At 39.7% G+C, this 25,213-nt stretch overlaps 1 protein-coding gene across 3 annotated transcripts; it reads left to right on the forward strand.

The window, feature by feature from the left end:
* Nucleotides 1–1,683: 1,683 nt before the first annotated feature.
* ak7b (adenylate kinase 7b) lies at nt 1,684–13,128 on the forward strand. Of its 3 annotated transcripts, XM_028438938.1 has the most exons (18): nt 1,684–1,961; nt 2,095–2,244; nt 2,344–2,452; nt 3,610–3,704; nt 3,901–4,011; nt 5,112–5,195; nt 7,146–7,234; nt 7,311–7,401; nt 7,482–7,559; nt 8,689–8,838; nt 8,940–9,065; nt 10,174–10,222; nt 10,318–10,440; nt 10,509–10,565; nt 11,040–11,237; nt 11,302–11,516; nt 12,414–12,572; nt 12,657–13,127. In XM_028438938.1, the coding sequence occupies exons 1-18, from the start codon at nt 1,878–1,880 to the stop codon at nt 12,705–12,707; spliced, it is 2,019 nt and encodes a 672-aa protein (XP_028294739.1). In that variant the 5' UTR covers nt 1,684–1,877; the 3' UTR covers nt 12,708–13,127. The 3 variants fall into 3 exon arrangements, with proteins under 3 accessions (XP_028294739.1, XP_028294742.1, XP_028294743.1); XM_028438941.1 differs by lacking the exon at nt 10,509–10,565 and having other exon boundaries at nt 12,657–13,128; XM_028438942.1 differs by lacking the exons at nt 12,414–12,572; nt 12,657–13,127 and having other exon boundaries at nt 11,280–11,464.
* The last annotated feature ends 12,085 nt before the right edge of the window (nt 13,129–25,213 follow it).

Consider the following 25,213-nt stretch of genomic DNA (forward strand, 5'->3'; position numbering starts at 1 on the left):
TACATTCATACTCTATAGTGATGCTGTCAGCAGGAACATACTACAGTGAAACAATGTGCTCTCATCCCAGTGTGTGTGTGATAAATGGAGGAGGACTACCTGAATAGAAACACGTCTGTGCTGTAATAAAAATGAAATAAAGTGAAACTGATCAGAGCGCTGTCCGTTTATCATCCCATGGATTAATATTGATCATCTCACGCTTTTACGCATTAACAGTTTCAGCAGCTTCCTGTCTGTGTTCTTTTCTTCCTGCTGTTTCTGCAGCAACACTGTTGTTTTTGGTCTGATTTATGGATTTTAACTCTTCATATTTTTAAAGAATTGCAGTTGCTTTGCAGTTTCTCCGTGTTTGTGATCGGTCTGATGCTGTCATCGCCCCCTGTCACAGGTAGCCAGGCTGAAATCACCTGGGTTAAGTGAATGTGTTGATATCCTACTTCATATTACAGCTGCTCTTTGACAGAGATAGATTGGTTAGGTAAAGCTAACAGAGAGCTATCAGGATATACTTACACAGGACTGCAACAATAACACTTTTATTTTTTTAATGACAAAAATAGAATAAATGACTTGTAACACACGTAAATACAGCATCCCACTAGCACGCAAAATCATACAAATATTAGAAAAAACACACACACACTTTCCTATTGTTATTAATTTTCAGATTGTTTTTTTTAAATGCTGACATGGATGTTGATAAAGTGGCCTTGGGTTCAGACTATCACATCTTTGTGTTCCTCATTATGATAAAAGTTACCCATCTCTGATCTACAACGTAAGCACTTTCTTTTATATATGTATTTATTTTCTCAAATCCCACTAATATTTCTCCTTGACTACTGAGCTTCACTATTTGGTATTATTCAATAATTTGCACCAATATTAATTGTTTGAGGTGCTTCAAACATTAATGAAATCATATATTCAAACAACTTTTCTGCTTTTATTAAACTAAAGTTTACTGTGTATTCTAATACGATGTTAGTGCTTTGTGTATAATATTCAGTAACACGTTTATAGCAATATAAAATATCTAGCACTCAAAATGTTTTAATGACATATCTTTATTTTTGGCTACCAAATATTATATATATATATATATATATGTGTGTATAAATTGAATTATTGATTAAATATATACACAAAAGTACAGAAATGTTCAGGAAAAAAGACAGTTGAATATCTTATCAATACAATAAATGTAACATATCTTACAAAGAAACAACAAATAACTAGAAACAAAGTAAAAAGGAGGATGAATAAAACTCAGATCACATATTTTTCACACAGTGTGTTTTAGTCGCTTCAACTTTTGTTAAATATTAAAATACAACCATAATATAAATGTGGTACAGTGAATATTAAACATGACTATAGCTATGCGAAGGTTGATTAGAAATATGTTGTTTGAGTTTAATTTCTCACAAAAAAAAACAGTGTTGAATTTTTTAAGCTGGAGCTTCACAACTCCCGTAAAATCTCATCCCGCGAGACTTCGGGATATATATATATGAAAGATATATATATATATAATGTTAAGAAATGTCACGGGCTCCTCTTCGCTCTACACGTACCTGCGTTATTTTTACTCAAAGAGAAGTGGTCATGTGACCAGGTACGTCACGTCCTGTGACGTGAAAAAGTGTTTCCATGGCGCTTTTGCGACACATTCCAATATCGAAATGTCTGAAAAATAAATAAAACCTCTTCATTAAAGCGTAAAAAATTATTATTTTTGCGATATTTGAATGTTTCCATTACCAGTTTTTATTGCGCTATTTAGATTTTACGCATTTCCGAGGTTAATGAAAACGCAGCTTCTGTTGCCATAGAAACGGTTTGTTTGGACGGGGTAAGGACGGATTTTGAAGATGGAGGAACTCTCCAAACAGGCGACGAAAAAACGAGTTTTTATCAACAATGTGGACTCGTACACATCCAAGCACATTGCCAAGGTAATATAAACATGGACAGTTGGTGTGAAGAAGTTGTTTTGCTAATTAGTTGTGAAAGCTAAGTTCGCTAGCACACCGCAATAACTCGTGCATAGCTAAAGCTGTTAATAATAATAATTTGTGTTGCCTATAGCACCTATGTGGCCATGCACCTGCTGCTGATAAAGAGGAAAATGATAACTTTGATGGAGAAACGATGTCTCAGAGCAAAGCATTTACCGTCATCGGGACTATTTCTGATCAGGCAGCAAACGACACGCCCTTTGTGCTCGAACGCTATTTTGTAAGTAAATCCATTTTCAGATCTAACAAACAGAATCACGTGGACTATGATAAGATGTGAGATGTACATTTATTTATTTATTTTTTATTGTAATTGAAGCGACCTGACAAAGGTGACCTGCTGTCAAAGCTGATGGAGTGTGATGTCATCATCTATGACGTCAGCCAACACGTGTGTCAGGTGGAGGAGGCTCTGTGGGCTGTGTCAGGTCAGATATCTATAAGTATGGTTACTTTTCACATTGAGAGAGAAAATCTGACTCCAAGAATAAATTATACATTGATGAGAGAAAATAAAACCTTGTAATAATATTATTAAAATGAGTTCCTACTGTAGGTTTTTTCTTTTTTTTTTTTTTTTTTTTAATAAATTATCATAATAATATGGCTATATTATATATAGGGGCGACCGTGGTAGAGGGTCGTCTTCTGATCGAGAGGTTGGGGGTTCGATCTCTATATAAAATCAAGTCCATTTACCATTTACCATATTCTTGTAATAGTATGAAACTATTCTTGTGACTTTATTCAAACTAATCTAAATGTGCTTCATTTACAACAGAAGCAAAGTTGATTCATTTTATAACCATGCAAAAAAGTAATAATAATAAAAAAAATGTTTCTCAATTCTAGCAAATAATCTTTTTTTTTGTTTTTTGTTCATGTTCCAAACAGTCCAGTCATTATAATTAAAGCTAGGGTTGGTAATTTTCTCCAAATACACTTTTTAAGTTTATGGTTTAAATTGTCTTTATGTCATGACAGAAATTAAGATCTTATGTGTTCTGAAAAAGGAACAAAGAAAATCCATCATCTGTAGCAGCTGTAAACCTGTAATAACTTCAACCAACAGAAAAAAGACGTTTTTTTTTTCTTAACCAATCACGTCTCCCTGTCTCTCTGCTCGTTCTCGACCCCTCTCGTAAACGAGCTCACACTCAAAGCGCGTCACCAGTTTTTAGTCATGTTTTTTAACATACATGATGGTTAAGTTTATTGTTTATTTACTGCTGAATGAGACATGAGACAACGAAGTTTCTACACAATACAAGCGATGAGCTTAGGTCTCGTGCTTGTTAGTGAGACAGAGCACACAGGGGAGGGGGAGGGGGTAAAGGCATAGCCGTTGGGGAAGCTACGTTCAAAATCATGCTAGCTTTTGAAAATCACCTACCCTGCCTTTAAAGAACAACCCTACCTGTGTCTAACAGTGATTGTCTTATATTTACCTTTAACAAACACACATTTTTATTTTACATTTATCAGTGAAGTCACTGACTTTCAGTTCCCAGAATGCTTTTTTTGAGTATTTAGTTTATTTTGTCAGTCAGTATACAGTAATATCAATAAATATTTTTCCTGACAGCTCTTCACAGTGAAATTGGACAGTTTTCCAGCCCAAAAACGTTTGTACTCGTTTCCACGGTGATGACTTGGGCCTGCAGCAAGCCTCTGGATCCTGTAAGTGAACGCAAATAGCTCCTGTACACTGATTTAACTGCTTCCATTTAGTTTTAGATGAAGTATCCAGGTTGAAACACAGAAATGTGCTTCCTGTAACCTTTATACGCTGACTGATGTGTCGTCTACCACACTTTAATCTAGGAAAGATAAACACTTTTTACAAAATGATTAACATTTTGATATTGTATAACAGGATGACGACGAGCTTCCATTTACTGATGAGCATTACTGGATGAGAAGAGCTCATCCCAACTTTAAACGACACACTGAGCTGGAGAAGAGGGTGGTTAAACTGGGCCAAAGTGTAAGTAGGTGATTTAGTCTCACTGTGCAGCAGATTAAGGATTATTTTGGAAAAAGGCGTTGGCCACTCAGAAATTCAATATGGCGGCCATCTTGAAAAATGCCGCCATTGCTATTCAATGATTATTATATAACCAAAAATGCTCAGATTTGGTCAATGGGTCACTGGAAAGGTCTGGTCCGCCCGAGTCCGAATATATGCATCTTCCCCCGGGTAGAGTCAGGACCGCGCCCGCTTGAAGCAAGACACTCAATCGCGGTGCAAAAGAATTGCATTTCTTTTTTTTTTTTTAAATGTGGTACTAGGGGACGCGTTTTATTCCCCCGAGTCAGAATATGTGGTTTGTTTTCAACTAGAGGCCGAATTGCGCCCTCTGGAGGCTGCGGAAAATTGGTGTTTTCCTGCACCAGGGGTAACCTCGGTCAATGGGAGAAAACAGTATCAAAGTCGCTCCGTTCTGCTCATACTCCTCTGAGGTTACCCCTGGTGCAGGAAAACACCAAACTTCTGCTGCCTCTGGAGGACCAGACGTTTCCACTGACACCTCGTTTGGCCTGAATCGAGCATTTTTTGGTTATATAATAACCATTGAAATGCAATGGCGGCCATTTTGAAAAAGGGCCTCCTGCGGGCACAATTCCGCAGGAGGCCACAGAAGTTTGGTGTTTTGCTGCACCAGGGGTAACCTCAGAGGAGTATGAGCAAAACGGAGCTACTTTGATACTGCTTTCTCCCATGACCGAGGTTACCCCTGGTGCAGGAAAACACCAAACTTCCACGGCCTCCTGTGGGCACAATTCGGCCTCTAGCTGAAAACAAACCACATATTTGGACTCGAGGGAATAAAACGTGTCCGCTGGTGCAATTTTTTTTAACAAAATAAGCAATGTCCTTGCACCGTAATGGCGGACATCTTGAAAAATTGCACCATATTGAATTTTTGAGTGGCCAACGCCTTTTTCCAAAATAATGGCCCTTAGAGACTATCTGTGCCAAACGTTTATGCTTTTATACCAAAGTGAACGATTCTTTTAAAATATGTAATTAATCTGCTGCTCTATAGAGAGAGGATGACGTTGTTCTTTTACTATTGCTTTCAGAACACAACAATGTTCTCCACATACGTGGTGACATCAGGACTTCAGTATGGGATGGGAGAACACATCTTTCACTACTTCTTTAAGGTGAGATTTAGGAAATGATTGACTGGTGTTTTTCTGCTTTAAGGCGGTGGAAATGCAGTAAATCCCACAGCTACTAGAATAGAACTGATATGAATGTTTTGGACAAAATAGATCCTCCCATAATCTACTTATATCTAAATATACATTGTCAGTTTAGAACAGATATGAGCACACTGTGGCCTGAGGGCCACATGCAGCCCTCCGCCAAACTTTGTGTAACACACAAATTATATTAAAAAAAACACAAAATGACGACTAAAACACAATAACTTAAATCAAAAACAGACAAAACAACAACAAAAACCTATAAAATAAAGAAATAAAATACACAAAATGACAAAACAAACACACACAAGTTGCAAAAAGACATAAAATACACAAAAATAGAGTAAAGGATTAAACATCACCCAAAAACACACCAAACGACATAAAAAACATACAAAATGAGGAAAAAATATACATTGTAAGGGAGAATTATGCAATTGATAACAAAAATGTACAAAATGAAAACAAAACCCCTTAATTTCCTGCGTTAACGCACAGATTGTTCTTCATTATAAATACTGATATGAATGTTAATAAACGTGAGCTTCAGTTTAGATACAATAACATTTTTGTGGGCTCGCTATTATAAACGTTGCCATCTCTGAAATAGAATAAGCTGAAAACAGACACAGATTACACACGCTGTGATTCTTAAAAACAGGTTTTTAGTTTGTGTCATTGTCATTCAGCCAAATATATAGAAAAAATATATGGGATTTAAAAAAAATCACATTAGTCACTGTTTTACTTTCTCCTTTGTACACAAACACCTTTATGCTGCACGTTGCCTTTCTACAGTGTGTGAATGATCAGTTATTGATGATATAAAGAACTACATGCACAATGTGTGCGACTTTGTGTGCAGTCATTTTTAAAAGGTCACAAATCAATCGTTCCATCACGTGTTTCTTTGTAGGGCTGAGCATTGCCATGTATCTCACCATACGATACAATATATCCCGATACTAAACAATACCATATACATTGCAATATATCACGATATCAATAATTACACATTTAGCCTTTACAAGTACAAAATGGTATGAAATACAATTTATTTCAAGTAAATGGTAAAGTGCAATTCAAGTACAAATATCAAAAACAAGTGGTACAGTATGTTTATCAAACTGTTAAATTACATTTAAGAGAAAAAAGAGGTTTAACTTGTGCTTCTACAACAGATTCCGTTGTGCTCGGGTCATAACTATATTTCATAATGGCTGAATTGGGATGACTTGTTGTATTTGGTGCTCTATTAATAAAGTTGTATTGACTACTATTCTGTATCTGTATCTATATCTATCTCTATCTCTATCTATCTATATCTGTATTTATACTGTATCTGTACTGTATCAATATCTGTATCTATATCTGTACTGTATCTTTATCTGTATCTATACTGTATCTATATCTGTATCTATATCTGTATCTATCTCTGTATCTATACTGTATCTGTACTGTAATATATCTGTACTGTATCTATATCTGTATCTATATCTGTATCTATCTCTGTATCTATATCTGTATCTATACTGTATGTGTACTGTAATATATCTATACTGTATCTATATCTGTATCTATACTGTATGTGTACTGTAATATATCTGTACTGTATCTATACTGTATCTGTACTGTAATATATCTGTACTGTATCTATACTGTATCTGTACTGTAATATATCTGTACTGTATCTATACTGTATCTCTACTGTAATATATCTGTACTGTATCTATACTGTATCTGTACTGTAATATATCTATACTGTATCTATATCTGTATCTATACTGTATGTGTACTGTAATATATCTATACTGTATCTATATCTGTATCTATACTGTATGTGTACTGTAATATATCTGTACTGTAATATATCTGTACTGTAATATATCTGTACTGTATATTCAGACAGCTTGGATGGGAAAAGAAGAGGAATTGCCTGTTTTTGGAGATGGAAGAAACGTGGTTCCTATGATCCATGTGTGTGACTTGTCCAGGTAAAACACACTGTGTCTTTAAAGGAGTCGTGTTAGTTAAACCTTTAATACGTGCTGTGATTGGTTTGATCTCCAGAGTCATCCAGAATGTGGTGGAACATCAACCAGGACCACGGTATCTGCTGGCTGTAGATTCCTCCAACAACACCATGGAAGACGTCTTAAAAGTAAAGACTGTCAAATAACACTAAAATATTTCTCATAGCTTTTATTTGTGCAGTAATCATAAACATAACCTTTCCCACAGGCTGTAGCGTCTGAACTGGGACCAGGGAAGGTCGGCCACAGACCAATGGAGGAAGCCTTCCTCACACGGGACCTGAGTGTAGGTACTTCCTGTTCACAGGGTCCTGGAAGTCCTCCATACAGTTAGAAAACTACATATTTATACACTAAATAAACATCAGTTTATATGAAAAACAGTAGTTTGGGGGGCGGGGCAACATATGAATCAGTTACATGTTATGTTTAATGATCATTGAAAGAAAGAGCCTGGGTTTACTGGTATACTGGGTATACTGGGTTTACTGGGTTTACTGGGTTTACTGGGTTTACTGGCTGTACTGGGTATACTGGGTATACTGGGTGTACTGGGTTTACTGGGTATACTGGGTTTACTGGGTATACTGGGTTTACTGGGTTTACAGGGTTTACTGGCTGTACTGGGTTTACTGGGTATACTGGGTTTACTGGGTTTACTGGGTTTACTGGGTATACTGGGTTTACTGGGTATGCTGGATTTACTGGGTATACTGGGTTAATGGGTATACTGGGTTTACTGGGTATGCTGGGTATACTGGGTTTACTGGGTATGCTGGATTTACTGGGTATACTGGGTTTACTGGGTTAATGGGTATACTAGGTATACTGGGTATACTGGGTTTACTGGGTTTACTGGGTATACTGGGTTTACTGGGTTTACTGGGTATACTGGGTTTACTGGGTTTACAGGGTTTACTGGCTGTACTGGGTTTACTGGGTATACTGGGTTTACTGGGTTTACTGGGTTTACTGGGTATACTTAGTTTACTGGGTATGCTGGGTATACTGGGTTTACTGGGTATACTGGGTTTACTGGGTATGCTGGATTTACTGGGTATACTGGGTTAATGGGTATACTGGGTTTACTGGGTATGCTGGGTATACTGGGTTTACTGGGTATGCTGGATTTACTGGGTATACTGGGTTTACTGGGTTTACTGGGTTAATGGGTATACTAGGTATACTGGGTTTACTGGGTTAATGGGTATACTGGGTATACTGGGTTTACTGGGTTTACTGGGTTTACTGGGTATACTGGGTTTACTGGGTATGCTGGGTTTACTGGGTATACTGGGTATACTTGGCATACTGGGTATACTGGGTATGTTGGGTTGTCCTTTGTCTTAGTTTATAGAGGATGAGTTGTACTTTTATAGGAATATTTAAAGCTAACCCATCTCTGACGTCTCCAGGTAATGGACGTTGACTCCCTGATGGTGAACCTGGTCATGGACGCTGTTCACATCAACACTTTGTTCTCTATGGACTGGGAGTGTGGTTCAGGTCTGGTGCAGAACATGGAGCTGGTGGTGGAGCAGTACCGGCAGGTCCGAGCGTTACAGGTAGGGCGGAGTCACACACACACACACACACACACACACACACACACACACACACTCGTGTCCTCCATTCTTCAACTAAGTTGTGTCTCTCCCATGTGTAGCCCATCCGTCTGTGTGTACTGGGACCCCCTGCAGTGGGGAAAAGCTGTGTGTGTAAACGTTTGTGTGATCACTACAAGCTTCAGTACATCAGTCTGAGTGACTTTAAAGTGAGCTGTAGCTCTGAGGTAGGAACACACCACTACACACTCTATGAGTACATACTGTCTACTATATACTATCATTAGGATGATATGTATGCTTCCAAGTTTCCCAAGATGCATTTGAAACCTACAGCGTTAAAAACCTGAACCACAAATGTTACTAAATATCTCTGTTGATTCTCTACCTTTACTTTGAAAGTTCTGAAAACTTTTGAAGTGAGAAAGTGACCAAGTAGAATATCAACATGTGCTCATTTCATCCATAAAAGTCACGTAAACACAAGAGCCATAGCATTAAAAAAAACTAATGGAAAACAGTTAGAGATGCTTTTATTTTGATTTTTAGTTTGGAGCCGGTCCCAGGACCATTTTATATTCCGTTCCCAATGCATTATGGGACGGTTTAATATGACTAGTGTGCCCACCATGCATAAAAATGTCCCCATATAGTATACTGTACATCCTGGTATTTCTCATGTACTCTACTCAATCCTTTCACACTATCTAATGTGAATGCATTCCATAATATAATAATAATAATGTAAAAAAATAAATATATATATATTAATGTTTTATATATACTGTATTACACATTATTTATACTAATTTAGGCGTCAGATTTAGTATGAGTAGTACATTACGATATAATATAATAATAATATCAATATATATTTTTCATATTTATATATACTGTATTACATGTATTATTTATAATAATTTAGACATCAGGCTTAGTATGAGTAGTACGTTACGATTTAATATAATAATAATAATGTAAATATATATGTATATATATATGTCTATATATTTATGTATATATGTATGTATATATATATGTTTGTAGATATATATTATTGTTTTATATATATGTATATACTGTATTACACACATTATTTATAATAATTCAGACATCAGACTTAGTATGAGTAGTACAATACGATATAATATAATAATAATAATGTAAATATATATACTGTATATGTATATATATATATTATTGTTATATATATATATATACTGTATTACTCATATTATTTATATTATTTATAATAATTCAGACATCAGACTTAGTATGAATACGTTACTAATGCTGTCATTCATGTGTTCATTGTCCTCATGGGTCAATGTTTAGGAAGAAATGGAGGCTGATTCAGATGCAGAGGAAGAGAACACAGAGGAAGGTTGCATGTTCTCACTATCAGATTGTTCTTCTATGACTTCACTATTTCCCACTAATGGACGTGTGCTCAGCTCACTCAGCTTGTTTGTGTTGCAGGTACCATGACTGAGCAGCTGAGGGCGCTGAAGGACAAACTCATGTCTACCCAGTGCAGGAATCAGGGTTTCGTTCTGGATGACTTTCCTCTGACTTATGAACAAGCCAAAGAGTTCTTCTGTGGTGAGATTCACTCAGTGTGACGCAGGAAGGTGACATTTAATGCATCGACTTTTTCTTTTCTTCATAAGATGATGAACAAGAGAAGGCGTCTGACGTCACTGCGTACAACAGGAAGATTCTACCTGGTCTCTAACACATCTTTCATTTTCTTTTTATAATGCAGGGGTTCTCAACCTAGGTGTCAGGATACCTTTAAGAAACTAAGAATATTTTATCTTTAACATTTTGAGCCCATTTTTGCCTTTTTTTACCATTTTACTGCAACTGCACCAAACTTGCCATATTTCAACTTGTTTTCATCACTTTTTCTTGCTATATTTGCCATAAATGATTCTTTTAATGCATTTTTGCTACATTACTTCTATTTTTGCCACTTCTCCATCAAATTTCAACACCTTTTCTGCACATTTCTTTCACTTTCAAGACATTTTCAGCACTTATAAACCCTTTCTACCTAATGTTACATATGTTGACCCATTACAGTGGGGGTCCCCGGTCACTGGAACCTTTATTTTGGGGGTCGTGAGCTGAAAAGGTTGAGAACCACTGGTCCAAACGATGAACTAAGTGTCATAACTCATGTTGTGTGTGTGTCACAGAGTTTGTGGTGTGCCTTGATGCATCGGACACTTTCCTGACGGATCGAGTGATAAACCTGCCTGAGGAGAAGGTTCTGATTCACAACTATGAGCCCAAACACTTCCTGAAACGACTGTCCACGTACAGAGCGAGCAACATGGCAGACAATCCCGTCGTGGACTTCTTCACAGAGCTGGACATTAAGCCTCTGATCCATGGTAAGATGGTGAAATCTAGTGATGTCATCTCCACAGAAACAGATTTGTGTATCCTTCTCTCTAGAAATGTCCAGCATCAGCGATGACCAGTCGCTGATGCAGAAGATCTTTGAAACTATTGGCCCGCCGAGAAACTACGGCCCAGCTACGCCGGAGTTGGAGGAGGAGGAAAGGAGGAAGACTGAGGAGAAGATGAGAAGAGAAGCTGCACTGAGGGCAGAGGAGGAGCAGTGGGAGGCAGAGGAGGCCAAAGCCAGAGCTGCTCGCTGGGAGGAATGGGTGAGTAGTGGACATGGAGACCAATGATTCACACATCTGTTGAGAACGTTTTAGGTTTCATGGTTCATGGCTTTTCTGCAAACGACAGGAATCTCAGTGCATTTGTTACTGGATCGACAATTGGATGAATATAAAACTATTTCGACCAATGAGAATGCTTGTAGCATTTCACTCCACAAATTCATGGAGTTTTCAACAGAATGATCAGGTTTTACACAAAAGCTCAGGAGTCTTCAGTGCTAGGAATCAACAAAAGTATTAAAAATGAATTTAGATCTAAGTGGTTTAAGCAAAAAGTCACCGTAAAAAAACTTGATCAAGTACGATGAGAAAATGGTTTATTGTTTTATGAATCAGTGATAACCACATTTATTTATCTGAATTATATCCACTGTTATCCTGGAAGTTTTGTATTATTTGGGCCATAATATGTAGTCATCTTAAAAATGTAAATTCTTGTTAATAATGGGCAGGAAAAATTGTAAATTTAGTTAAATTTGCTAAAAGGAGCATGAAATATGGTGGGAAAATGTCTTGAAAGTAGAAAAATGTGCAGAAAAAAGCATTGAAATTTGATGCAGAAGTGGCAGAAAAGAGAGAAATGTAGCAAAAACTCATTAAAAGGAGCAAAAGATTAAAATATGTGTGGTTTGGTGTAGTTGCAGAAAAATGGTATGAAAAAAGAAGCAAAAATGGGTTCAAATTGTTACAAAAATATATTCTTAGTCTCTTGAAGGCATCTGGTGACCCCTTCCTTGTGTTTCGCGACCCCAAGGTTGAGAACCCCTGATCTAAAGTGAAAAAAACATGCAGAAAAACTGTCAATTCTTTGGGAACTTTGGCCAAACCGAACAAAGTGAACTCACTTCCACCTTAAAATGTGTGTGTGTGTGTCAGAGTCAAGGGTTGGCGGAGCTGAAGCAGCAGGAGGAGCAGCTGCTGGAGGCCCAGTCCCTCCCCATGAGGAAGTACCTGATGGAGCACGTGATGCCCACGCTGACCTCTGGCCTGGTTGAATGTTGCAGAGTGAATCCACAGGATACCGTGGACTACCTGGTCAACTTCTTATCTTTCTTTTTATTCTCTGCCCTCACTCCCACATCATTCATCCTGACGTTGTGTCTGCTCGTCTCTTTTCAGGCGCAGTACCTGCTCCAGAACAACCCCACATCGAGCATGCACGATGTCTGATGAAAAATGGACCAAATTATTTTCATTCTGATCGTTTCTGTTCGTAAACCTTGATAAATTCATACATGTCTGCTTCCTGTGTTCAGATTGTCACTGACTGACTGTGTACAAACTGGTACGAATGTAGCGCTGCATGCTTGGTGTTTTTCATTCTGATCTACTTCTTTGACTCCAGCCATCATGTTGCACTTGCACCTCTGTTCCACTGCGTGGCAGTTAAGAACAGTCAATACAGTAATTGTTGATGCAAGGGACCACCATTTTAATGCAGCGACTAGTGCGGCCCCCAGTCTAATATTGTATGGCACAAAACTCACAAAAAGACAGAAAAATACCCAAAACAGCAGCAAAAGACACACAAAATTACAGAAAAATACACAAAAGGATGATAGAAACACACAAAACTATCAAAAAAATACAAAATGACTCCAAAAACACACGAAATGAGAGTAAAATGCACAAAATGAGAGAAAAGTATACACAGTGATTCCAATAACACACAACTGCCAACAAAAATACACAAAACGACAGAAAAATTAATCGCACCTTTTTGATTTGATTTATTTGCAAGAGCCAGTTTTAAGAAAAGCTTTTCTATTTTTATTCTGGAAGTGCCAGCCAGACATCTTGAACAATTCTGCAATATTGCCAAAAATAGTGGTGATATAAACCTACAGTAAAAACTGTAAATTGGTTGTAAACATATTAGTTCTGTACTGCTATTTAAGTACACAGCTTAAGATCATACATTTAAGATGATCTTCCTACAACCAGGTACTTAAAGCACACCGTGAACCTAAAGACTTGACCAATATGAGTTATTTTAAATGATTCCGACTATGTAAGTTTGGAGAGACGGACCGTCTTTGGCCAGGTCATGTGACTTTACGGTACTCACGTGACCACAGGCTTGGATATACATAGTTTCCACATGACGTCGCAACATACAAGCATTTGTTGACCCGGTGCCATTGTTGTGCGCGGCTGAAACGAGTTTAGCCTCTTTTTACAGCCAAAAGAGGACAATATGGTAGTTTAGTCTTGGGTTAATGGTGAACTAATCGCTGTGATAGTTAAGTTAAACGTGATTCTTTAGTAAGGGAAGTTGGCAAGTCAGATCTGTAACTTGGGGATAAGGATTGGCTCTCAGGGTTGGGTTGGTCGGGCTAGAGTGCAAAGGCGGGCTTGGCTCGCGCCGCGGCTGGAGGAGCAACCGCCGCCCCCCTCTCCCCAGTACTCGGCCCACCTCGCCGCATTGATGGCGCTACCCCCTACTCCCTGGCCTCGCCACCCTTTGCCTGAGACAGAGCGAAAGGGTGACCCGGCATGCACGGGGCGGTGCCTGGGGCCGTGTCTCGGCGGTGACTCTGGACGCGCGCTGGGCCCTTCTTGCGTATCTTTCCAGCGCCAACCCCCAGCGAAGGGGGCCAACGACAGAGACAAGGCCAGGGAGTAGGGAGGGAGCGCCACCGATGCGGTGAGGAGGGTTGAGCACTCGGCCTCTGGCGGCGGCGGCGGCTGCTGCTCCTCTTGCCGCGGTGTAAGTCCAGCCCCGCGTCCCACCCCAGCCCTTAGAGCCAATCTTTATCCCGAAGATGACAAAGCTGATCTTCTCTTTTGCACAATGTGGCCAGTATATTGCAAAGTGCTGTGGAAGCAGGTGCACCCCAGTACTTTTGTGCAACTTGGGCCATCTTTCTGTAGGCACCACTATGTGCTGACCACCACTCCAATGGACATGCATCCATGCATCCACAGGGCTCTGTTTTGTAGCTCTCTACTGTGTTGTCTGATCCCTCATCCTCTGATTCGGACTCTGACCCCATGAGTAGACGAGACATCTTGTTCTGTGGAGGTTCTTGCACAGATTCCTTTCTGGACCTTTGGGCTGCAGGTTCTCCTTTCACCATTACACTCAGATTTTGCCACTTGAGGTCCTTAAACCTGGGACCTAAAGCTGTTGCTACCTTTAATCAGGCCAGGTTCATGTTCTCTCTTCTTTTGTTGAGATTCCTTGTGAATGCATTCTTGAAGTGGACTATGTAGGCTGGATCAACATCTGACATTTGCATGGTACGCAGAAGATGGCAGAGCACAGGCAGGACAACAGAGCAGGATGTAGAGAACTCATCACTACACCCTGCTCTTATTGATCGTCCCATCAGTGTGTTTTCAAGTAAAATTTGCCACCGAGCAGCACATGGTTTGGTTTCTGCCACTTTCTCGCCCCAGAGTTGGTCAAGCCAATGAGAGCCGAACAGGAATAAACATCATATCCTCTGTGCAAAGCAGCATCATAATAAACATACTGTAGCAGCCGACACGGACAAGACCATCACAGCTGAGCTCTGCTGTGTTTTAAAAGACCTAGATATATTGATGAGAATACAGACAATGCATTTAATCTGAGTTCAAATACAGCAAATGCATTCATTTAGAACAATTAATCGCATGCGTTAACGTGTTAAATTTGACAGCCTTTATATACTGTAACCCTCTTCAGTCGTCTTATATATAAGATGAACATGCTGCATAATAATATGTTTTGTCAGATATTTCAAAGATTTTGGGCTACTTTTGTAAAAACAGTGGAGCATCTCTTTAAATCTGTAATTGTTTGAATCAATATCGTGGACCAAAACTGTCCAACGCTCGTATACATGATACATGTTGCCTTTGTCTTTCTAAATGTTCTGACTGGTGGAAAACAATAGGTGCCCTGGAATGATGAGGTGAAGCTCTGAAACGTCACGTGAACGTAGCAAAAAGGCGGTGTTTGAAGTGAACTTTGCTGTATTGTAATGAGGATGAGCTGCTTCTCTCTCTCCTTTGTTTCACAGTGAAATGAATACAGTGAGTGTCACAATGAGGAAGTGACTTTCCCTTTAATCCAGACAGAGGCCCCTTAACACGGTAAAATAGCCTGAACCCAATTAGGAAATTGATTAGTTGCTTTTATTTGCCTCATTTGCATGAAGCTCATTGAGGGAAGATGAATGGACGTCCATGCTTTTGTCCACGCTGTCGTTCCCGCTGTGAGACGATTTAGAGCCATGAAATGAGCAGTGCTGCTTTAATCTGCTGTTGAACACTTGGAACCTGCAGAAGATCTCTGACCTTCACAATACAGTGAAGGTGAAACAATCCAATTAGTTTTTATATTCTTTCATTCAACCTTTAGGTTAACTTTAGCTATGATTAAAAGTGTTTTTGGATTTATTTTGGACATTAATGTTGTCATTTGGTGTATTTTTCTGTATTCTGGGGGTCTCACACAGATCCCTACACAGCTGCACACGTTTCACAGTTAATCCTCTGACCTTCATCAACAATGTGCCTGGTCCTCTAAAGTAAAAGAGTGGATGGTAAAGGCTGAGGGAGTAGAGATGACTACACACCACCAGACATGTCTGAATCACACACAGGGCAAAACACTGGTGCAGAAACAGGAGCTAATGAATGGATAATGTAATGAATAACACTTTGTTACACAAATGAGAAATAAAAACAGTTAACATTTGTTTTCATTCTTTATTTTTGAAGCAAAACACTCCCACACGCTGTCTATATTGTATCGTTAACCCTATGTCGTCTGCTGTCGTGAGGCTTCTGTGTTGTCAAATAAAGACATTTTTGGTCAAAAATGTTCAATGTTAAATATTCACAGTCATGGTTAATGTCAAAGAGACATCATTTTTAGAATCCCTGAGGTTCAAAACTCTGGAAAAAAGTTTTGAATTTTAATTTCGTGACTTTTGGTTGGCTAGTAACAGAAAAACCTGTTTTTGGGTGGTCGCCATTTCGAACTGTACAGTACGGCTCCTTAAAATCCTTCTGACAGACCAGATTACCCATGACCAGTAATGACTAATGCTCAGATTGATCATTATTTATGAACGTTAATAATTTGGCCCTTAGTGTTTAACAGCACCAGTTAAATATTTGCCCTTTTGTTGTGTGTGTGTAAAACTGGGCTTAACGTCATGTTAAAGTTATTGTACCGTGAGAATATTTCTTGTGTCATTTAGAAATGTTTCAGTGAGGAATAATAATGATACATAACTGTAGTCATGTGTGATTTATTGATGGTTGCACATGGTGATTTTAAAACAGCAGTAATGTAATGTAATGCTTTGTGTATCTGAATGCGTGGTCCAGTTGTGTGTGTGTGTGTGTTTATGTTCCCACACACACAGAGTGCAGGGGGCGACAGGGAGAATAATGGCTCCCTGATAAATGAGAGTGTAAAGGTTGAATCCCTCAGACGTGCACAGGCACAAATTGTGAGTGTTGTCACTTATTTTTGGTCTTTGTCACTGTGATGGATTGGTAAAACACCTGCATGGAGAAAAGTGTCATTATGATGATTAGAGGCCTGCAAACAAAGGCAGAGCAGAAGTAAAGCTAGGCATGTGTTTACGTGCAGCGGAAATATCTGTCCACCTCCATATCTGCAGGCAATATGTTCCAGAGCATGAAAAATGTCACGGCCCCTAAATCTGCCTGGAGGAGTTTGACTTCCAATAATTCATTCTCCCATTCACCACGTCCGTGTTCCACATCTCACATCAACCAGGGTTTGTCGGTCGTTTCTCAAAGAGCGTGGATGAACCGGTACAGCAGTGGGCACACCATTAATCAGTGATTTATGACGGGAGACACGAGCTATAAAACTTCACCCTGCAGCTTGAAGCAAACGCCGAGCATCCTGTGCCAATGAAAGCTGCTTCCTTTATTACAGATAAAGCTTCACTCACTAAACACACGTTTCCCTCTCAGCAGTCAGTGGATGGAGCTCAGTTCATTCTGAAAGCCTTTGTAAAGACGGAGCAAACAGCAGAGCTCGCTGGGCGACATTGTCTGTGTTGGAAATGTCACACTAACTTAGTATGTAGTGTGTTCATATTAGGGTGTGTTCATACTAGGGTGTGTTCATATTAGGGTGTGTTCATATTAGGGTGTGTTCATATTAGGGTGTGTTCATACTAGGGTGTGTTCATACTAGGGTGTGTTCATATTAGGGTGTGTTCATATTAGGGTGTGTTCATATTAGGGTGTGTTCATATTAGGGTGTGTTCATACTAGGGCGTATTCATATTAGGGCGTGTTCATATTAGGGTGTATTCATATTAGGGTGTATTCATATTAGGGTGTTTCCATATTAGGGTGTGTTCATATTAGGGTGTATTCATATTAGGGTGTGTTCATATTAGGGTGTATTCATATTAGGGTGTGTTCATATTAGGGTGTGTTCATATTAGGGTGTATTCATATTAGGGTGTGTCCATATTAGGGTGTGTTCATATTAGGGTGTGTTCATATTAGGGTGTGTTCATATTAGGGTGTGTTCATATTAGGGTGTGTTCATATTAGGGTGTGTCCATATTAGGGTGTGTTCATATTAGGGTGTGTTCATATTAGGGTGTGTTCATATTAGGGTGTGTTCACACCAGTTTAGGGTGGAGGACAGCTGATAATTTCATTACCTCAGTTTGGCTCGGTTTACGTTCAGAGAACATTTTCTGATCCGCTCCAAACAGCCTCTGTTGCTGTACAGGGCCGTCTCTAGGCAGGGGCAAGCGGGGGCAGCGCCCCCTCAAATCACATATTATGATTTCTCACTCCATGCTCAGATTTGATGAGACACATCTATTACACTCTGTTCCTGCACGTTTTTACACGTGTATTAGCAAGCAAGCCTGCCTGAAGAAGGTCCTTTTCAGGACCAAAACGTTACGTTACCAGTGCTTTTTCTTCCTTTTGGCTGTTTTACTCCTGTTATGATAGACAGGGATATGAGGGCGGGAGGACGGTGGTCTCCTACCGCCGTGCTTCTCAAACCGCTGCTATGACAACCGTGAGCGGCGCACCAATGCGACCGTGGTCCGCTGTGCTACACACGGCTACAGAGAGCCAGGCTTTCACCCGTGGCGTTGCTCCACGAGGCTCCAAGCACCGCACACACAGCTTTCCTGTTTTTGGCCATTTCATCACTGGAAGTGCTACTGTAGAATTGAATGTGTTGCCAACTTTTGTAGCAGTTGCATAAGTTTAATCACCTTTGCGGGAGCGATAAAAATATAAGGTTTATTCTGCAAGTTAACCAACATCTTCAAATGTAATTATAACAAATGTTATAGAATTTGATGATGAATACAAATTCCATTGTCTGTTAAATTTACATTCAATTTGAATAATCTTCCATTAAAATTGCCTTTCTGCTGTTGTTGACTAAACTGAGAACATAAATGAGTTTTATCAGTGTGTAAGACACTAAAAAGGTAAGACCATGAATACACCACTGTTTTATTTTTATTGAGTATGAATTGTGGAATTGCAATAGCAAATTAAAAAAGCAATGAGGGTGCAACGCATATATATATATATATATATATATATATATATATATATATATATATATATATATATATATATATATATATATATATATATATATACAGCTCTCATCATACCTCCTGTAGAAGATGTGAATGAGCAGGTGGAGGAGGTGAGAGAGGGTCTCATCACCACCAGAGAGCCCCTCCCCCACAGCCCAACCATGTCCCACCATCACCACCAGGGCTGAGGTGCACATTTCATCTAGCTCCAGGGCCGTAGCAGAGGTAGCCAGGGCCCACTTCTGAGCCTGAAGCCCCCCCTGGCCCCCCTTCCTCCATTTCACCCCCTGTTTGTCACCAGACCGTACTCAATGGTTACCACGGCTACCATGGCGACCATGACAGAGCCAACAGGGGATTGGTCACCATTTAGGGAGTTTGAAACAGCCTCTACTGTTGAAATTCACTCTAATCCGACCCAGTTTCACCAGAACCCCAGAGGACCCCACGGCCCCTCCCTCTGTGTGACCTCATCAACACAGAACCAAAATCATTGTTTATGTTGTTGGTTGATGAAATTTGAATGAAGGTTATTGAATTTAATTTATTTGATTGAATTTTTTTCAGTTTCCGCTCTTGAGGGATTGTCATCTTGTTGTGGTCAGGGGGTTTGTGTGCCTCAGTGACCTTAAGAGCTATTCCAGCAGGAGCTTAGTCTTCAGGTGGACCACCCTAGTTGGACAGGTGTGAAGATAGAGGCCTGAAGAAAACACTGTTACTATAAGCAGAGGGGAAACAAAGTGCTGGATGTGTTCATATGATGCCCCCCCTTAACATTTCTGACTGCCCCCTCAGATAGGCCGGCCTACAACCGGCCCTGGGTGCAGTTCCATGAGCTAACCAGGTGAGGGCCGTTACTGGTGTAGAAACTTCTCTAGGCAGTGAAACAAAAGCCTGAAGAAGAGCTTCTCATCTCAGCTCTGTAGAGTTCTCACAAACTTCTTCTTTTCCCGTTTGTTCTTTACCAACATTCAACAGTGAAGCAGCAACAAGTAGTCGTGCTTTTGGTGGTTTTGAAGCCCAGTTTTGTGCTGTCGTTGCTTCTTCCAGATCACCCACAATCCTGTGCGCTCTACGTCATTGCAGATACTTATTCTGCTCCGGGTGTGTTCACGGCGCTCCTCATCGCTCTGGACTTTGATTGGAAACGCTCCGAGACCAACAGAAACACTTGCTCTAGAATTCTCCTGTTTGATCTGCTCTAGACTTTGTTTGCATGTTCACACCAACCAAACGAGGAGGGTTATCAGAGCAAACATGGATCCTAGAGCGTTTAAACAGCTCCAGCATCCATCAGAGATAGACTGAGTACGTCAGAATGTATCACACACTAATGTACTACTTATACTGTGATCCACTTTTGAACAGTGAGATGTTTAAATAATCAAATTGGATATTATTATTATTATTATTATTATTATTGTCAGCATATAAAAACCCATTAATGTGTGTATTATTAATAATACATTATTAATGTGTGCATATAACGTGTACTGTACAAATACAGTTAATTGACAACAAATTACCCAAAATTCCAGTTATGTCACTCGGAATCAATGGATTTGAATTGCCCGCCAATAACTTCTGGAAACTATTGAGTCTACGTGAATCACGTGACGGTCAAGCATTTCGAACTTCTGTTGTCACAACAAACGCCTCTGACCCTCGTGCGTCACCAACTGTCACTGTTGGCTCCGCCTCTCCTATGAAAGCTGGGAGGAGGGAGGAGGGTTTCCTCCAATCACAGCTCAACAATGGTCACTGAGCAGCTCCATGTTCTGCTGTGGTTAATGACACTGTGCTTCTGTAAAGTTAATCAGAGGGATCAACACGCATGGACTTGTTATTGTGTGTGTGTGTGTGTGTGTGTGTGTGTGTGTGTGTGTGTGTGTGTGTGTGTGTGTGTGTGTGTTCTAGCTCCGACTCAGACTTGAGCAGAGGCTGTTTAGTGATAGTGTGTTTAGTGTTGTGTGTGCGTGGGTACAGCTTCATGTGTATTGTATTGTGTACTTCTGTGAATGTCGTATTGTGTCTTACTGCTACAGTAGTAACGCCCATAATCAAGGCAGTTTTTGAATTTCCCCCTAGTGGCAGGTCAGCAGAGAGCAGGGGTTTAAAGTTACTCTTCAATGTTTTCAGAACTTTCAAAGATGGAGAATCAACAGAGATATTTAGCCTCAGTGTGACTCAGGTTTTTATTCTTCATCATCCTAATCATACTTATAGTATATAGTAGACAGTAGGGATGTAGCGATTAATCGTAAGGCAGTTAAAAATTGATTCATACGTATCACTGTTCACATCGATACTGTGAAAATTGAATCGCAGTACTTTTTTTTAAACAGTCCAGAAGTGTTGGCAGCGGGCGAAATCTGCCACCTTCTACTCTTAAACATGTTCATAAATGATTCCTTATCCCTTTAGCATCGAAAGAATATCTGTAATATTACGTGAATATTTGTAAAAGTCACGTTTTTCTATTAGCTCTGTCTGCTAGCATAGCATCTCTTCTTCACTGCCAGAATATCTGCATGCCAACCGACCACTGGGTTACCAGCGCCCTCTGCTGGTCCAAACAAATATATGACGCAAATACAGTGAAATTACTGTTTTGTTTTGTTTTTTTAAGTCCAATTGTTAAGGCACAAAATACATTTTCAGTTGCACTTTTCAAAAGAAAAAGAACTATTATGCAGTTTTGCATTGTTTACTATAGAACCAGAATTTAAATTAATAGGCTTCTTCTTCATTTGTATTATTCCTTTTTTTATTTCATTCAAGATTTATTTTTAGTTAAATTGCATTGTTTTGAATAGTTTATCATAGGATCATTTTGACAATGAAAAATAAAAAGAAAACAGTACAGTATTTCATTTGTCTACAGTCCTATTTTGTAAAATAAATCGTGAGAGAATCGTATCGTGAACCCAGTATCGTGAATCGAATCGTATCAGGAGTTGAGTGAATCGTTACATCCCTAGTAGACAGTATAAACTCATTGAGTTTGTGGATAGTACGTTAGTTGGACATTTCCACTTTTCTGCCTTCAGAGGTCCTGTACAGCACCAGACGCTGTTTGGAGCGGATCAGAAGTTGTCCTCTGAACGCAAACCGAGCCAAACCAAGGTGATGAAATTATCAGCTGTCCTCCGCCCCTTCGGATTGAGTCCATGACTAAACTGGTGTGAATACACCCTAATATGAATGCACTACATTCTAACTACATTTCCAACACAGCCAAAGTCTCCTCTCTGCCTGGGTAAATGAGTGAACAGGGAAGATTTAGGACTTCCTCTTTCTCTTCTTCTGCCCGTTTAAAAGCAGAAGCTCCAACTCTTCCTCCCGTTGTAATGAACGTCTGCAGGGCCTGAAGATGCTCGAGTACCGGAGCGATTCATTAGCTACAAATGTGTGCTTCTGTTCCGTTTGTCTCATTAATCTTGAGCTGCCTCCTGGCATGCAGAGCAGGTACTCTTGGGTAATTACAGTTAGCCATCAGTCAGACGTGCACACGCACACACTCATGCTTCCTCACACGTGTGTCGACCTGCATGTGAGTGCAGCTCCCTCCACCATGTGCTTCATAAGGATCAAGTCATTAGCAAAGAGAAATACTGTATGTAGAGATCCTGACTCAAACAACCGGGTGCAACAAGCAGCAGGAATCCATCTGTGTTAGAACCCAAGCTGTACAACAGCAGAATCATAGCTAATATTCATACACACCGTCTACAGCAGATATAGGCAACCAGCGGCCCGGGGGCCACATGTGGCCCTCGGTCTAATTTCATGCGGCCCCCAGAGTAAATATACAAAATGACAGAAAAATACACAAAACAAGAGCAAAGATACATTAGGAAATACAGATAATTACAACACGGTAAAAGTCAAGAGAAAAACACAGAAAATACTCCAAAAACACACAAAACTACGACAAAAAAAACAACAATATGCAAAATTACAGAAAATTACAAAGGTTAAAAAAAAAAAAATCAAAAAATGACTCTGCAAATCCACACTACTAACAAACAAGCAAAACGATAACAGAAATACACAAAAATACTGCAAAAAAAAATGCCAAATGGCAGCACAAATACACAATGACTCCAAAAAAACATGTAATTTACAGAAAAAATACTCAAAAGGACTACATAAATGCACAAAAATGCCTCACAACAAACAAGACAACAAGAAACATACACAGAATGACAGAAAAACACAAAATGTTGTTCTTTCCTGTATTAATGCTCAGATCACTTATTATTCTAAGTACTGACATGAATGTTGATCATGTGACCCTTCAATCACATTCAACACATTTTTTTCGGCCCTGCTGTGATAAACGTTGCCTACCTCTGGTCTACAGGTTCAACATCTGTTCTATTAGATTTCACTGTCAGTCTACATCATGTGACCCCTCATTCTAATAGAAAATCTTGTCTGTAAAACAATTACTTCAAAAACAGACAAAATGATGAAATACACAAAACAAAAGTGTTATATACGGGGTTGTTATCCTTTCTAAGCAGTGGTGGGAATGGCTGTCCTGTTAATGCAGGTTTATTTGTTTCGTGGGGAGGGTCTTCTTTTGTAGATCGGGGGCTGATACCGGATTCAACGGCACTATAGGGGTTGGGTCAGTGTTTGTTTGAGCCGGCCCTCCAGGTCCACCTTTAGTTTGGAATTTGGTTTGGACGGTGAGGATGTTTGTTTTCTCCAGCAGGCTCTCCAATGGAAAGTTAAAGATACATTTTTTTTCTACTCTCTTTTGGCCTCTTGTGACCTCTTGTAAATATGTTTTAATTCATGTTCTAGGTCGTAACATACGTATGGGGGCTTGTGTAAAAGCGAAACTCGGGCGCTAAATCATTTGCCGGTGACCTGCAGGTACTTTCGTATTTGGGCTCTTTGGTACTTGTTCTGCAGGGAACAGCTGGTTTAGTCTCCTGTACAGCTGTTTCTGCTGGGTAGTGGAGCTGGCTGAGGTTTTGTGACTTATTTTGGGTCGTAATTTAGTGCGTAATTGTATTTTGGTCTTTAGTGAGGTGTTTATTTTGCGTTAAATTATGGCGTTTGTTTTTGACATCAATGAATTTGTAGAAGCACCCACGTACAGTGTATTTGTCTTGTCCCACAGTTCAATGAGAAGAATGTGGATAAGTATTTCAGTCTTTTTGAAAGGGTGGTTGAGTCCCTCACTGGCCTCGAGAGGCGTTGGTCATGTCGCTGCAGTGCTCACTCATTGGGGGCGTATTCATCTTGATAAAACTTTGATTTGATATGGTTGTGACCTAACTCACCCTGAGCCATGATAGGTTAAAATCCACAGTTATATTTGGCTGGAGAAACAGAAAAGAAGGCTTCGGAATGTCTTCTCAGGGCGTGGAGCCAGCAACACACAGCTGGTCGTTGCCATGACTCCCTTTTCTCTCTTGCTGCTGCTATCCTTGGAAAAGTTACTCCGTGCACGGAGCCAACAGCACACAGCTGTCCGCTGATCCTTTACTCGTCATTGGCCCGGGCTACCTGACCCAATTTCTCATCGTGGAATCTACAGCCAACAGCTGTCCGCAAAAGTGTTGAGTCATCCTCTTCAACTCCGTCTAGTCACGTTGAACTCCATCCTCTACCACCTCCTTCATCATTTCTGCTCACGCTAACGCTCTGTGATTTGGTTGGAAGTTACATCAATCTAATCACTATGATCTTAAGAGGAGCACTGATTTTCTTCAACACAGTCAATACGGTGTTGGAGATTAGTGCCAAGCAGGAAGTATCTGAAGTCAGGAGGATGTGATGTGTTTTTATTGTAAAAAGAAAGAACAAGTCATTTCTAATTCAACTGTGCTAAACAGAAGGAATGCAATGCCTGTGGCTTTGATTAAAACAACACCTCCCGTTAGGGACAGACCAGCATGATCCCACCTGGATTTAGCCAAAGTTTGATTCAGAAACTAGTCATGTGATTCCTTCACCAGGTGAAGCGGAGGTGACAGTGCTAGACGTGAGGGTTTTGTCTTTGTCTAGAAAACGATTGATTGCTGACCTAAAAGCGGATAGTAGTTACGCACGTTTATTGGAAAATGCTGTGACTGGTCAGTTAGAATC

Source organism: Gouania willdenowi, chromosome 22 (genome assembly GCF_900634775.1).
Source record: "Gouania willdenowi chromosome 22, fGouWil2.1, whole genome shotgun sequence".
In the NCBI taxonomy this organism is placed as follows: Eukaryota; Metazoa; Chordata; class Actinopteri; order Blenniiformes; family Gobiesocidae; genus Gouania; species Gouania willdenowi.

Bases quoted from the DNA above. Each gene is read 5' to 3' on its own strand.
- ak7b (XM_028438938.1), top strand. From the start codon at position 1,878: ATGGAGGAACTCTCCAAACAGGCGACGAAAAAACGAGTTTTTATCAAC. The intron at 2,245-2,343 runs GTAAGTAAATCC...TTGTAATTGAAG, and splicing joins TTGTGCTCGAACGCTATTTT to CGACCTGACAAAGGTGACCT. The intron at 7,235-7,310 runs GTAAAACACACT...TTTGATCTCCAG, and splicing joins CATGTGTGTGACTTGTCCAG to AGTCATCCAGAATGTGGTGG.